The sequence below is a fragment of the Echinococcus granulosus genome (genome assembly GCF_000524195.1).
Source record: "Echinococcus granulosus chromosome Unknown EG_S00033, whole genome shotgun sequence".
NCBI lineage: Eukaryota > Metazoa > Platyhelminthes > Cestoda > Cyclophyllidea > Taeniidae > Echinococcus > Echinococcus granulosus.
The window spans coordinates 747770-762602 of NW_020170413.1; the positions used below are offsets into that span (position 1 = coordinate 747770).

Sequence of the window (14833 nt, forward strand, 5' to 3'; positions counted from 1 at the left end):
AAACGCCTACGAAGAGTGAAAGAAAATTGGTTTGTGGTCATTTATGCCAAATTTGTCATGTTACATGTCTCATAATGGTAGCAACTAGTAAACGTAAGTTTTGCCAGAATTTTGAAAGAAAATTGCTAACGTACAACTTACATCTGTTTAAAACAAAAAGTAACAAGTACTTTACTGAATATAAGCGATGTCGGTCACAGAACTTCTTTATTCCCATTGACCATAAATGGCTATTGTGGTTCTTCATTTGGCAGGTCAAACATGCTGGTTCACGTATTTTAAATCGAGAATGCTAGAGGAAGAATTTAATGAGTCAATGAAGCTATGAAAGCGTTTGAACATGCATTTCCGTTTCTTGTGACCTGTATGTTAAGGAGATATGTCCTGCTAAAACAATTAAACAAATCTTTTAATTCAACACTTTGAAATTCTGATCAAAGACCAAGCGGTGACTGTTGAATTATCCTTCCAAGGCTTCTGCTGTGTAGATTTGGTAGCTTACTTAAACATTTTACTAACGTTAATAGATTTTTTGCCTCAAATTATTTCGGCTGTCATTTTACAAAACATTATTTACACATTAAATGTGGCAAGGTAGGATTAAGACCTTTAAGCCCAAATATCACTGTAGGGGTTGATCCACTACACTAATTTTACCTTGAAAATATGGGAACACTCTCAAAGCAAGTCTGCTTTCGCCAATGAAAGGAACCACCACAGGCTATCAAAAATTAATACCCTAACCATAAACCAATTTGGTATGAGAGTATGATATTTAACCTTAAAAGAAAAAAACACATTGAAAGCGCCTGTCAAATAGACTAAAAATTGATTATCTAGGGTCTGAAAGATTTATGACCTATCATATATCAAAAGTTGTCAGCCTTATTTATAAAAAAAACTTAATAGGGTAAACAAGTGGAGAAATTATATGGAAAATTTAAAAGAAGTGAACACTGGCAGTTCTTCACACTTCCAAAAAAACAGCAAAAATCGTAGTAAGTCATTACAGAAGTTTTTATGATCAAGTGATGGAACCTACACTTCTTTCTAATATATAGGGGTTACTAAAATATTCACATCGTACTATGGAAGTATATTGACCTTTGGACTGATATGTGACCCCACCAGTCCACTTTCTCATAGATTGCGATAATTATTTTAAGGTTTTAGGATAGGTTGGGTTAAGAAACATTGGAATAAACACTAGTTTTTAAAAAAATGAAAAATATTAATTGAAATGCATTTGAAAGAGGTAAATCTCATTTTCAATAAAAATATTTCAGTTTAACTATTTTTAGAGATGCTTGTATTTATCGCATTACCCATGTATTTAAGCAAGAGGCCCGGTGTTTATTCATTTTACCTTAGCCTTCGTACCCTTGGAACGGGTAGATGGAATGAATGAGGTCGTGCCTTATTAAATAGCGATAATAAAATAGGTACAAGTATTAAGGCTGTAAGTGTTCAGAGTGTGTTACCTCCTCGTAACCTGACTGTGTCCTCTTAGTCCCGAGATTCGTATTTACAGACCACCTCTCACCTAAAAGATATTCCAGTCGGATAAATAATTGTCACCAATACATGTTCACCAAGAATATAGCTCCAAAAAGTCTCCATTTTAGGAAGGAAGCCTAATCCATCCACGCTTTGAGTTATTTTTGAAGATAGATAATTCTCCTAGGGATTTAAAAAGGCAGATCGTATTCAGAAAGTCGGTGAGTCGTAAATGAATCCTTCGCCACCTGGTGATTCTTGGAAGTGAGCAGTAAAACATCTTTACGAACTTCGAAAGGCTAGGTTTATTTTTTGGTCAGAAGTAATTAAAAACCTTCCCAACTGTCACAGTGCTCAGCGTAATGATGCCAAACAATGGTTGAATAATCAGTAACTCAACAAATTTTACTTCTACAGCTGGGAACCTATCCCACCAAAACTTTCAATGAAATTACTTATACGGTGTAAAAGCTTATTTTAGCTGAATTTATTTGTTCGACCACATAAACATCAATTCTTTTTGAAGATATGGATCAAAAAAATAGCCCAACTTTTATGTTTATCTGTACATAAAAGCGGAAATCTACCTATCCTACTTTATTATGCTACTTTATCTAATTGGATCTCCAACAAACTGAACCTAAATTTGACCAAATAAAAGCATAAATAACTCCGACAGTAATGCCACGCCAACCCACTATTTTTAACTATTTTAATAAGCTGGAAGTGTAAGCTGAAAAAGATTTAATCACCCGCCTAAGTACAAGAAAGTGGTTAAAGCTACCACAAAGCATTTTACTACTTTAAAGTAAAATTTCACTCCACCAAGTGTTTCCATGTTTAGTTCGCATGATTTTTACTTGGCTTCTTTTAAAAAATGGCAAGAGTTTCATAACGGTAGTTTATGCTGAAGAAATTTCGATACAACATGACAGGCTGTGGAATGCGCATCAAATATTACTAGTGCGCCAACTCGTCCATTTTCCATTCACGCTTAAAAATGGAGTGGAGCTTTCTTACAAAGACTAACCTCCCACCAACTTCAAAGCAACGCCACCAAGACACGTTTTAAATGTTGCCGACAAGAGAACTGTCTCAACAAGTCTCCACTGAAAGATGCTTGTTCATGGGGTGGGTGAGTAAAGTCCAATTTTTGTGCCTGTAGGCAGTGCAGAGGTAGGTGCATATAAGTATGCTTAAACTGACTCGACTCGACTTCCCCTCCACTTACTTTGCTTTACTTTACCTTATTTAAAGGAGACAAACTGTATTCCTGTGATGCCATAAATTAAAAGACGCAAACGAATCTCGGACAACGAAGAAAAAATTTTGTCTGCTAATAAATTATCCATTCATTCTCTCCTAAAATTCGAAGTTAACAAGGCTGAAATTCGGTAATTTATTAATTTATTTATTTCAGTGGATAAAAAATCACCAGCCTTTTTCTTTCCGTTCCAGTAGACCGGGAAATATCACTTGTCCTAAAAAAACCAACCAAACCATTAGGTCATTTGTCCCTGCACAATTGCAGTTCTCATAGCATTCTGGTTTGAGTAAACTACATTGACTTGAAACTTTTCAATCCAATTAATTCATTAAGCAGAAATTTTTCATTTGAGTGGCTGTATCTAAGGCTTTTCCCATTTCAGCCCGACACCTCACTCGACTCCAAATTGTTTTTCACAAATGACCAATAACATGGCAAAATTTAATATGGTTTAACCCATCATCTACTTTTTTGATGAAGTGCTTCATACAAAGCGATTAAATGATACAATGATGTATCTTGATCATTTAAGTCTTTGTAACTGCACTTGGTTAAAGGGGTGAAGACCTACATACATCAGTCACTTCGCAATGCAAATAAGATGTTGTAAACTAAACCTTGGCTAAAATTAAAATTCACACTCTCCTATCGGGCTATTTTATGGGTTGTGCACCAATCATTTGTCTTTGGCGCCCAATGGAAAAGGGGGAACATTTAAAGCCATACTCCTACAACACATTAAGTATCGCTTGAACCCCAAAAACAATCGGACTAGTTTGTAGTTTAGGGCAATTTAGTTGAGTCACGTGAGTTGTAACCGCCATTTTCGATCCATTCACAGTTTTATCAGTCCTCGAAATGCAAAGAATAGGCATAAAAGTGGTTAAGCAGTCAAGGCGTCGGCAAACAAATAACCAAAAGTGTTCTAAGTTAAGATGAGGTGGACACAGGATTGGTGCCTCATAGCTCTCCTCGGCAACCAAATCCAGTAATTTATGGCTATCTTTTCCCTTCCCCCTTTTCTCTCTTCATACCTTCCTTTTTCAGTCTCTGCTTGATGTGGTGCGATCCCTGTAAGGGTTGGGAGGTAATTATACCACCGTTGGGAGTCTACGTTTGTGCGAATTTTGTTGCCAAATGAGGCAAATATAGGGCAAAATAGCAATGAATCGACACGTCTTTTGTTGTGAAGGCTTAGTGACATGAGAATATTCCTGCAATTTCCATAACAACCACTAGTATATAAAGCGGTGATAGAACCATTGCTTAACACTTACAAGGGAATAAATGATGTGTTGCAAACATCTCTTTTGGTTTGGAAACTATGAGACGTGCAATTAAGTTTTTGTAACCTTGGTGAAGAAAGGTAAGCAAGCATACGAAGCTTTCTAATATATTTGATTTATTAAAGCAGTCATAGTTAAGTCTAGGAACCTTTTACGATGAGACTAGAGAATCCTTTTATCCAAATTTCAGTCGCTTGAAGCAACAACCTCGGCCCAAATTGGCTTTATTTGCGCCAGGCCACTCTTCCAACTTCCATATACACACATTAAGTTGACTAAAGTCCGGAAATGATGACACTCACACGGTGACATGAGGGAATAAGGAGGAAAGGGTAGAGTATTCCTCCGTGAGATATTCTCGTGGGCATTCTTTACGGCGACCTAAGTCCTTATATTTTCTAGTGGGAATATGACCTTCTTCTGACCGAGTGATTGGCATTGAATCTATTTAAAGCAGAATTTATTCTTTGGCGAGTTCCATCCACGTCTAGTAAAATTCGACTATAAGTACCGGACCTCCAGGAAACAACTTAGAATAGACAACTGCATTTGTAGTTTATTATAAGCACGCAAAGCAAATGAAGTGGGGATTGAAAATGAGTCATTTGGCGATACAGTAATTTTATGTTAATTAGCTTAACAAAATTCAAAATGAAAAACTATTCTCCATTTTAAGTCAGTCCTACAGAAGTCCAAATTTTTGCGATCCCTAATGAAACATGATCAATCTCCCACAAAAATGGGGTTTAGTCCGGTTATGGCGTATTCTCGAGAGGTTCACCGCCAGAAATCCTTGGTGAGGGGTTCTGCAACAGCATATTGAATCTTCCTAAAATGCTATCAACATAAATTTTGTTAGCTTCCAAGACCAAACAAGCTGAAGTCACATCATTTTGGCTTAATTATCATTGTACGGGTTCCATAAAACATAAAATGCAGCATAAATGGACTGACTTACCTTCTAATACACTCACACAGGCGGTTTACAGAAAGTCATTTTAGAAAACTGCAACAAACTCGCCAATATTCCTCTTGCTTTTTGCATAAAATGAAGCACGATGTATGTTGATTAGTAATGGAATTCAAAAAAATCTTAAACTCGAAATCCTGTCAGTTAACAATCCGGTGCTTTAAAAATTCTCCAGTAAATATTGGGGAAATTAAGACCATTTCAAATTGGTTGACAACGGAAAACCAATCATCCAGATTTTGTTTATTCACTGCTAAAAGTATTATAAAAGTATCCGTTTTATGATTGCCTCAAAATTTCGAACAAACTGATATTCCGACTGCCTTCATTTAGCTAAAAGAATTCTAGGTTTTGACTAAGAAAGAAAATTGCAGTGTCAAAAATCCATGCCAATCATTAAATTAAACAAATTAAGCCGTGGCTGTTCAAAAAATCCCATAGGCAAAAGAAACATAGAAGAAATGATGGAATTGTGCTCCTTAAAAATCAGGCATACCTTTGAAAAGTAAATAATGTAAATCTACAGCTATAAAACGCCATCTACCGATTGTGGGAAATCGAGGATTATTATAGAAGATGAAGGAAATCCAACAAAAGTACAGCTTCGCTAACCCTATTTTGACTCTGTTCCCATCTAATACACTATAAGAATTTCCAATGCAAACCGGTAAACAAAGTCACAAGATCGACTATAAATTCTGATAGAAAAACTGTTTTAAGCTTCTTAAAAAAAATTGGAAGTTCAAAGCAAACAAGTTTACAGTAGATAGGATGGTCGTTGCATCCAAAACGTTTAAATGAAGCCTAGTCTATTTGAAGCACCATTCGATCAAACTGAAGATGAGGCTTATGTAAAAAGGTATGCAGCTAAATAGCCATCATCTATTCATCGGGATAATTTGATCACCTTTCTGCCTAAAACCGCCTTTTATCTACCACCCGTGGAAGTCTCTAATGCAGGTCACGGTGGAAAGTGCAAGCATTCAATTGCGAGAGTATGCCTCAATAGTAGGTGCAGCTATGCCATGAAAACAAGTTACCTATTATTTTTTGCTCTTTATATTCAAAAATAAGCGAAATACAGTTATTTCAAGCCCAAATGCTTAACGGATAGGAAATTGCTGTTCCAGTAGAAATAGCATTCATATGCCTGCTGATACTGGTGTCTATTCGGTTGTAAGTTCAAACATTCCAAGTGCGTCCGCATTTACCACTTTTAAGTGTTCACTTTGAAAACAGTAAATATTGTCCACCTTTGCCTAAATACCCAAGTGGATACCTGGTAATAAGGATTCCCTACAAATTTTTGGTTACCCTGGTATAAAATAGAATGAAACGCAATTATTTCGGGGATGGTTTTTACCCAAAATGTGACACCTGTGCACGAAAAATGTAATATCTTACGTAATTTTTAATATCCTGCGTGCATGATTACAGCTTTAGATGACAACTAATGAAAGTGCTGTGATTTCTTCAAAAGACGACGATCGCAAGTGAAAAGTTTATTTAAAATAATTGTAGTAGATGTATCTCTATGTAGGAGGCAAAGAGATCAAAGTAACTCATTAGTAATTCGCAAAATTAGCACTTGGTAAATAGATCCTATTTTTCAAGATATTTACCCAGGGTGTTCTATTTCACGGGAGAGAGTACAACTATTCAGGACCCCATTCTGCATTAAAATGGATATTTAAAAGTCTAAAATCTCTCCCTCCTAGTCGGTACAATATCCTGTCACCATAGGACAAAAAATAGATCTGGGGATAGTATTTCTGGGAGAAAACAACCACAAGAAGAGGTGGTGATGGCGGCCGAAGTTGTCAGAGCGGAAAGCACTTCCGGCTTGGACACCATGTCTTCCCGCCCTCACTCCTAATCTATCCTTGTGTCACTGTGGATGACTCAAACTGCCGTCGCCAACATATAAAGCATTTTTTTGGAGGAAGGAGAAAATGGTGAGAAAAAGGTTGCAAGGTAGGGCGAAATTATTAAATGGAGAAAATATTTGGTTCTTGCAACTTGGAAAATCTAGTAATTAATGCATGGGTAATTAAAATAACTAGTATACATGACATACGCAAAGATTCCCAAGCCCATATTAGTGTTGGGCCAACTCAAAATAATTGAAAGGCCCTTCATTTGAAGAAGTAAAGATACACTGTGCTAAAATATTGTTAGACAGCTTATTAAATCAGTCTTATTCATTTTATTGAGCTAAGGTTACTTTAGTGTTAATTTTGGAGGAGGTAAGTAGGGACTACTATTTTTAGAGAAAAATTTACGGCTGGTAAATAGCAGTATTTATTTCTTAATGTAGTCAGTTGATATATTTATGCATATAGTCCAATGTTCCAATGAAACATATGAAGGTTCAGCACCGAAATACTTGCCATCATGGATAAAACGAGCTAAGTCGTCCTAGGTACCTGAAGTATTAAAATGTTCAGAAGGACTTTGCTGTTATGACAGAATAATTTGTCCAGTGTACCATTTTACAGCCGATAATTCACTGATTATAGGAGATAGATGCCTTAAAGTTTGCTAATCTCAGTGGAAAGCTGGGAGCCATTGACATTAAAAGCGTTTTCTTTGACTTCTGTCTGTCATCTTTGAAACGTCTACATTATTATGCTGGGCAACCAAACACCTCGTCATCTCACCGTTCTATGCTTGAAGTCTCGTGTCCTAGTTGGTGTTTGCGGGTTTTACACCTTAGGTCGTAAAAATTTGTTTATCAGCAGACTCTTTATAGATGCACACACTACCACTGCTACTTGCATTTGGAGGAGGGAGGGTTAACGCAAACGCCTTAGTCACTACAGTCCCGGGAGTGGACAGCAGTAAAAAGAGTGAAGTGAGATCGAAGGCGATTGCATGAGCTAGAAGAAGTCTAAATAATTTTCTGACCAGTATCTGTCTTATCTTTGGCCATGGACTAAGTACATAGTCTCTTGTTCTCCAAGCATGTGGGAGACGCGTTAAGCATTTGACTGATGCCTTATTTGCGGCTTTAGTTGCAGAAAATCAGCATTTGCCATTTCAATGTAGAATGTATTGACTTCTTCACGATATTTGCGCTAAACATGCTTGTAACTGCATATATTTGTATCTTATATTGCATATTTTAGCACAAATGGACGTTCAATTATAAATCAGGATCTGACTCTTTATAAATTCACCTTCTCGAGTTTCTTATTATTGCGTTTCACAGCAGCAATGCGGAGCTCGGTGACTAGAATTTGGTTCTTCCAAAGGTTCACAACCACATATCGCCTTTGTGGTTGACTTTGACAAAAAGATTAGAGTGAAGCCACGGATTTATGCTATTTTACTCAGGCTTTATAAAAATACCTACTTTTAGTCAGGAGAAGTGGGTCTAATGAGGATAGTCAAATCCGTAAAATCTTAGGATGAAAGACCCGCAAAAGCCCATTAAATAAACCGTATTGAAACAAATTAGTATTACGCATAGTAAATTTAACAGAAATATATGAGGGATTTTAAAAAGCATTCTAAGGCAAACGATAAATGCGTAGAATTCAAATACTTGGTAGCCGTAGATTATGCAATAACCTGAGAATAATACAGGAAGATAAATAAAGAATTGTAAGATAGTGATGAAGATGAATGAAATGCGTGGTATTCAGTTTCTTGGAATGTATTTGGATTTTGAAGAAACATTTCAACACAAAGCGAGTCCAAGGCTCGAGTTAAATTTATCATTAAATTTATCATTTAACATTCTCGATTGATACATGCAGGTAAAGAAGTGGACATCCATCATCAAAGCCACCAATATGAAGGAATTGAAAAATTTCTGGTAATGGTAAAATGTTGCCTAACGGCTGTCCATGTAGGAGAATCATTACCGCAGAGAACAAAAAATCCCAAGGAAAGATAAGAACGGGGATTTGAAGTGCGATCCACCAAAACACTGTAAAACTATGGAATTCAGGATCCTCTGCAATGGCTAAGTACTCCAAAACTTAGTGGAAAACAAACTTCTAATTTGTTTGTAATATTAGTTGAAACAACGGCAGAAGTTAACTTATTCTATTGTAAAAGTAGAAATGGATAAGTTTTAAATGCTATTCATTTCTTTAGCCTTAAGCGTAATGCATGGTATTTGTTCATTTAAAAAATATAAATGCTTTAATTCAAAATTTTATTAAATTTTGTTATCTTTGAAAAGGTTTTTTACAACCTCTCAGGGTTAAATCAAGGACTGTAAGCTCAAAACTTTATCCTTTCGCAACAGTGCGTAGATCAGGTTTTAAAATCGGTAAAATCATGATTTATTGCTGAACCTTCTATATTTCTGTGTTCTCAGATGGTCTCTGTCCATCATTTGGGGCGAGTTATTCACGGAAAAAACAGTACAACCATATTGATACGGTTAAATTGAAAGGTTACAATCCTATCACAAAAATTCATCTAAACATATTCCTTACTGACGTTTTCTTCCCGTCAGAGATGGTAAGTAGATACTGCATCCTTGTATAGTGATTTTATAATAAAGTATAAAATGAACAAAGGAATTTTAACAGTCACAGATATCTTTTATAAAATTAAGAACTGAATTGTCAAATGGTGGATTGACAAGTTTGAAATGCTTGACTAATTAATGTCACTTAGGAGGACTTCATCACTTTGGATTTTAAGTGGGAAATAAAAATTTGACAGTTTCACAAAACAACAAACATAATAGGCACTTAGATTTAAGGATTTTGTTTAACGAAATGTTTTATTCCTTTGCAAAAGTTTTGTTTCAATCAAACCCTTATCATCAAATTTCACATTATTTGCACCGCTTTCTTGGTTTCAGTGAGTATTCGGGGCGAATTCATTTAACTATCGTTTGTTAACAGCAGTAGACGAAGAAAATATATTTTCTTAATACTTTTTGCTGTACCCACTGATATTTTCCCACATATTCTGCAAAGTGATTTTGTTCCTGATCCATACTGTCCGAACAAAGATCGCTGTACCCTATTTGTGTAACGATAAGGGGTTGCAAAGACCCAAATCGTAATTCGTTACCGAATTTCATAAATCACCCTTCATTCATCCGTCCTCTAATTAGATCGCTTTCCCTGTAGAGGTGAGCGCTGTCATATTCAAGTTTTTTGACCATTTGCGGGATATTTTGCGTGTTTGATAAAAAAAGTTGCGCATAGGAATATTTGGTATCATAGTTATATTTAAAAATCGGCAAACCATAAGAGGCAGATCATCAAAAATTTAAACAGAAGAGGGAGAAAACGGGTTTTTAAATGAACCAAAAGTAGTTTATTTCAAACTTTAAAAACAGGGTTTTAAGTACGTGAAAGATGTCAAATTTTGGAGCAAGAGTGGCTTGATAATTCTATTAATAGGTGGGTTCTAATAGTTTGGTATTCTAACAAGGCGTATTTGTGACTGGCGTCAAGAATGTGTGACAGACGCTCTCTAACCTTTTAGCATAATCGCTGCTCAAAGTGGAATCGCGGAGGGTATAACACATGGTATTCTCCGTCTGAACAGCAAAAGTTAGCCCTTTGTGTGCCTCAGTGATCGAAGAAACCGGGTAACGAACGTGTTAAATAGAAGAAGAACAATTTTGGCATGAAATGCTGCTTTTTGAAATTAGTATACAAAAATTGCAGCCGCACAAGAAAATAACATCAAGTTTAATAGAATTTGGATTATAAAATGACTGATTCCCTATTAAAAGGCCAAATACATGATCCTACAAAGAAGTTTTAGCGAAATTGTTAAAATTTCCTTCCCTAAAATATTTCAAAATCTTTTATTACGCAGAAGTCAAAATATTGATGGAAAAACGATTTAACTACCGCAAAGATACACTCTTAAAAAAGTGCAATATTGTTCAAATATCCTTAACGGCCATTTATAGGTTTTTTCTTACGTAACTTAAAAATTGTTTTTTTCATTAAAAGTAGTTATGAGTGCAGAAGACTGGGTTCCCGTCCGCGTTAATAGCATGGCCAATCGGCAGCCCTGTACTTGAGTCATAATGGCTCAAAAAAACCTCATTCCGACGGTGGTGGGTTTGTGCTTCTTTCAGCAGTAAACTATGCGTGGAAGCATACTATTCCCTCCGTCTACATTCTGAATAGTCGGCTGGTAATTTAAGATACGGCGGAACTCCCTGCTCAGATTTGATTAAATTTATGTTCCTTTGGTTATCTTCACTCCTTTTAAGAGTAAAAGTAAATGCCAGCAGGAGAGTTCTAAACAGTTACGCTTTATCCACACCTAGCCAAAAGGCACCATATTCTGCTAAGATGAAAATAGAGAGCTAAAATTCTTTTTGTAGCTGCTCGGGAAACTCAAAGCCTTTAATTCAATAAAGCCATTAACGTGACCATATGGTGTTATAGAAGTGAGGAGCTGAAGGATGCAATCAAGCCTTCCATGACCATGCGAATGATTTATTGTCTCTGCTTTATTTTCATTGCCTTTTTTCAATGAATGTCTTTTCGGCTGTTCCTCGAGGTGGGTGGCCTTTTTACTTCTAATGTTGATATCACAAAATGATTTGCTCATACATGAAAAATAGTGGAAGAACTTAAATGTTGATGCCTTTCCTTAAAAAGTGGCAAATTTTTGCCTACGTTTAATTAAAAATGCCGATTATTATCACTAGCTTGACTCTTCCAAGTAAACGAGAATCTTAACTGCTATTTCAAAAATAGAACCTTCCATACAGGCCTTATAGTCTGACATATTTTGCATATGTGGATGTTACTTTTGCAGAAAACAGAACTACACGAGTTGATGACCGCATATGGATTATAAAATCAAGATCTTCAATGGTAGTGCAAGATTGGCTTTTTATCAAACTCAGAATTGAGATAAGTAGTATGCTGCGGGCATTCCGCCTGAAATATCAAAGTCATTTTAATCCCATTTAAATTGACCAATTCAAACTGACGAATGACTTTTACATTATGAAGATTGCTAGACAAAAGAGCCAATTAGTGATTGTCCTCCAAACAACTCTCATAACAGTTCTTTTATAGGACACTATTTCACGCATGACAAGCCCCAGACAGAAGTGTTCATTAAGAATTTTTATCGCTGATGGTGAGCAAACAGTTGCGGTTGGGATTTGCCCCAGGTAACTCAGCACAACTCAGAGGTCTGCCTAAAGAATTCCCCTGACATACTTCTGCCAGCCAAAGAAAAGTATATTTCCTACGAAACAACACATGGCTTCGTGCCTTACATCGTAGAACCTAGCCATGTGAAGAATCTTATTTCAGGATGAAAAGGAAGTCTGACCTCCTTCGCATTTTCTTGCTGATATATTCAAAAAGACCATAGTTTCCCGTTAACTTAGAAAATTCCATGCAAAATAGATGAGTAGGAAAGTAGTTAGACCTGAGTTTTTGCTTTTGGGAACAAAACAACCTAAAACAAGGGAATGTGTTTTAGCCTTATTAAGGAAGGGTTTAGGGTTTAATGATCAAAAATACGGCAAACAAACTAAACTTTTAGTTTTACAAACACTTTTCCTAAAAAGGCTCAGCAAACTCTTGTTCACCTTAATTTTAACAAAGATTATTTAAGCAAAAAGCACTTGATAGTTCTCATTACACGAGTCTCGGTACGGCAACATAGTTTAATACTGCTATTTACATGTAAAGTTAAATGCCATAGATTAAAAGAATCTTGGGTTTCATGCAATAAATGTGAACTCACACAATCACACAATGCGTAAGAAAGTGGACAGTTTAGTTTCGGCATGCTTGAAAAATTTCAAATTCATTGAAAATATTTAAGATTTTTTAGACATAAACCTATTAGTTTATTTTCCTTTTTATTTGGCATGGCCGTTAACAGTCCTCTATGTCCGTTGCACCAGTACTGCAAGGGAATTTAAGTTTATTCACAGGAAAATCCCGTGGCCAAATTTTCTTCACTAGAGCCCTTAAAATGCAATTTTTCGTACGAGGTTGTGGATATGTTTAACTCCAAGTGGTAACCCTTTCAACCTAATACCAATCAAAAATCTCCATGATACAAAATTACAAAAAAAGGAGTTGCCTACCCACTGGTACCCTTAAAGCTTCTACCGAGATCAACAATTCTTAGCAAACTTTGTAATCGGTGTACTTCTGATAGTAAGGAGAGCCTTAGAGGATAGTAACCATACATATTAATGCACTTCCATAAAAATATCCTTATTTAGTCAGTTATTAGTCGTCTGCCAATAAAATTAAACTAGAGGGAATCTCGTTCCCCCAATGTACATGGTAGCATTTTATGTTTATGTAGTATCACCGACTCTTAAAACCCATTTGCGATAACAAATATCAAAAACGTTTGTATTTGTCTCATTTTTGTTCACCTCCGGGATCACTTAAATGTCTTAATAACTCGCTTAACAAATAAAAATTCTTCTCGAATCATCTTAACTTCAGGACATGTAAGATACTTAATAGTCTTCGATAAATATTTGATAAAGCTTTCCCATTATTTACAAAATAACATAAGCCAGTTGTATTTCTTGACCATCATATGAATTTTCTAATTTCTTTCCCAACTCACATATCTGGATGTACACTGTAGATGAATTTACAGTTAAGGTGTAATCAAAAATTTATAGTTAATGTGTGCTCTGGACTATGAAACTGTTTCACATCCGGCATGGAGGATTTGAAAAGCAAGTCTTAAATGATTTCCTCTTTAAATTTTAAGTGAAGGTACACTGCTCTAGCGGATATTGTGGATTCACTTTAGTGAATGCCTACTTCCCTTGAGCCTGAAGAAACAGGATTACTGTGGTCACTGAGTTGTAACCTTTATGGTAACTTAAAAATAAGAACGTGTTTTATGTCAAATTTTGAGCCGAGGACATGAAATGCAGGGCAATATTTAACTGTTTCATCAAAACGTGGGCAAATTTCACGAGACAATTATTCTGTAGGTGGAACATAAATGCCTTTAATTTAGGCCTGAATCAAAAGAACGGCGCCTTTTAAGTTACGAGTCGACAGAAGCTCCCTTAGATCTGAAAACGGCGAAAACTTGTGATGAGCTGGAAAAGGTACAAAAAGACACTTCGATAAATGCTTCCGGTCTTAACTCCGGGATAGGGAATTTATAATATCTCTGAAATGCTAAGGTGCCTGACAATTTTGTTAAAAAATAGAGGCAATTTTAACTTGTTTTCAGATATCAAACAAGTCAATCATAGCCACGTGGTCATTGAAATAAAACGGTGACTCCAATCAAAGATGGGAAAATGTCAGTCTCGGCTGCATTTACCTAAATAAAGGTGAAAACATAGGGAGGAATTTAAACTTTATCTGCCTAGGTACAACCTCGTAGGTGAAAAAGCATTCTTATTATCTTCGGTCACGGAGCTAGTGGTGATAGTTAAGAACAAGAAGTTCCTTATGGTATTAGAGACCTACTTAACGTAGCTACAGGCTTAAAACTTTGACAAATTAGGATTATACCATCTATAATGCATGATTATGAAGCAACGAGGTGGCAAAATATCTAGTGTTTATTCGAAAGTTTCACGGAATGCAAAAGAAAGGAAAAGTAGTACAAAAGCAAATGAGGAATTATATCAATTAGGCAATTTTTGGTTAGGCCATGTGTTCACCATCGTTAACTCTTCCATCGTCGTTGTTTTCTTCATCATCTGGGTGTCGTAGTGTTGAATTTCGTGTCTTTTCTTTTAATAAACTAATAAAGAGTCCACTCTTTAAACTTTGTCAGAATTGTCCCAAGAAGTAAACGGGGAGTATTAATTGGTTACCACTGTGAAAGAAAATAGCTCTTGTTTATTTATTT

At 35.9% G+C, this 14833-nt stretch overlaps 1 protein-coding gene across 1 annotated transcript; it reads right to left on the reverse strand. All coding sequences in view use genetic code 11, as the record gives it.

Annotated features, from left to right (window-relative positions):
• Positions 1–11302: 11302 nt before the first annotated feature.
• Positions 11303–14371, reverse strand: EGR_04957 (hypothetical protein; the record flags this gene model as incomplete). Its single annotated transcript, XM_024494206.1, has 6 exons — positions 11303–11605; positions 11748–11904; positions 12252–12325; positions 12665–12773; positions 13510–13591; positions 14353–14371. 6 exons carry the CDS (start codon positions 14369–14371, stop codon positions 11303–11305), a joined length of 744 nt encoding a protein of 247 aa, XP_024351443.1.
• Between the last annotated feature and the right edge of the window lie 462 nt (positions 14372–14833).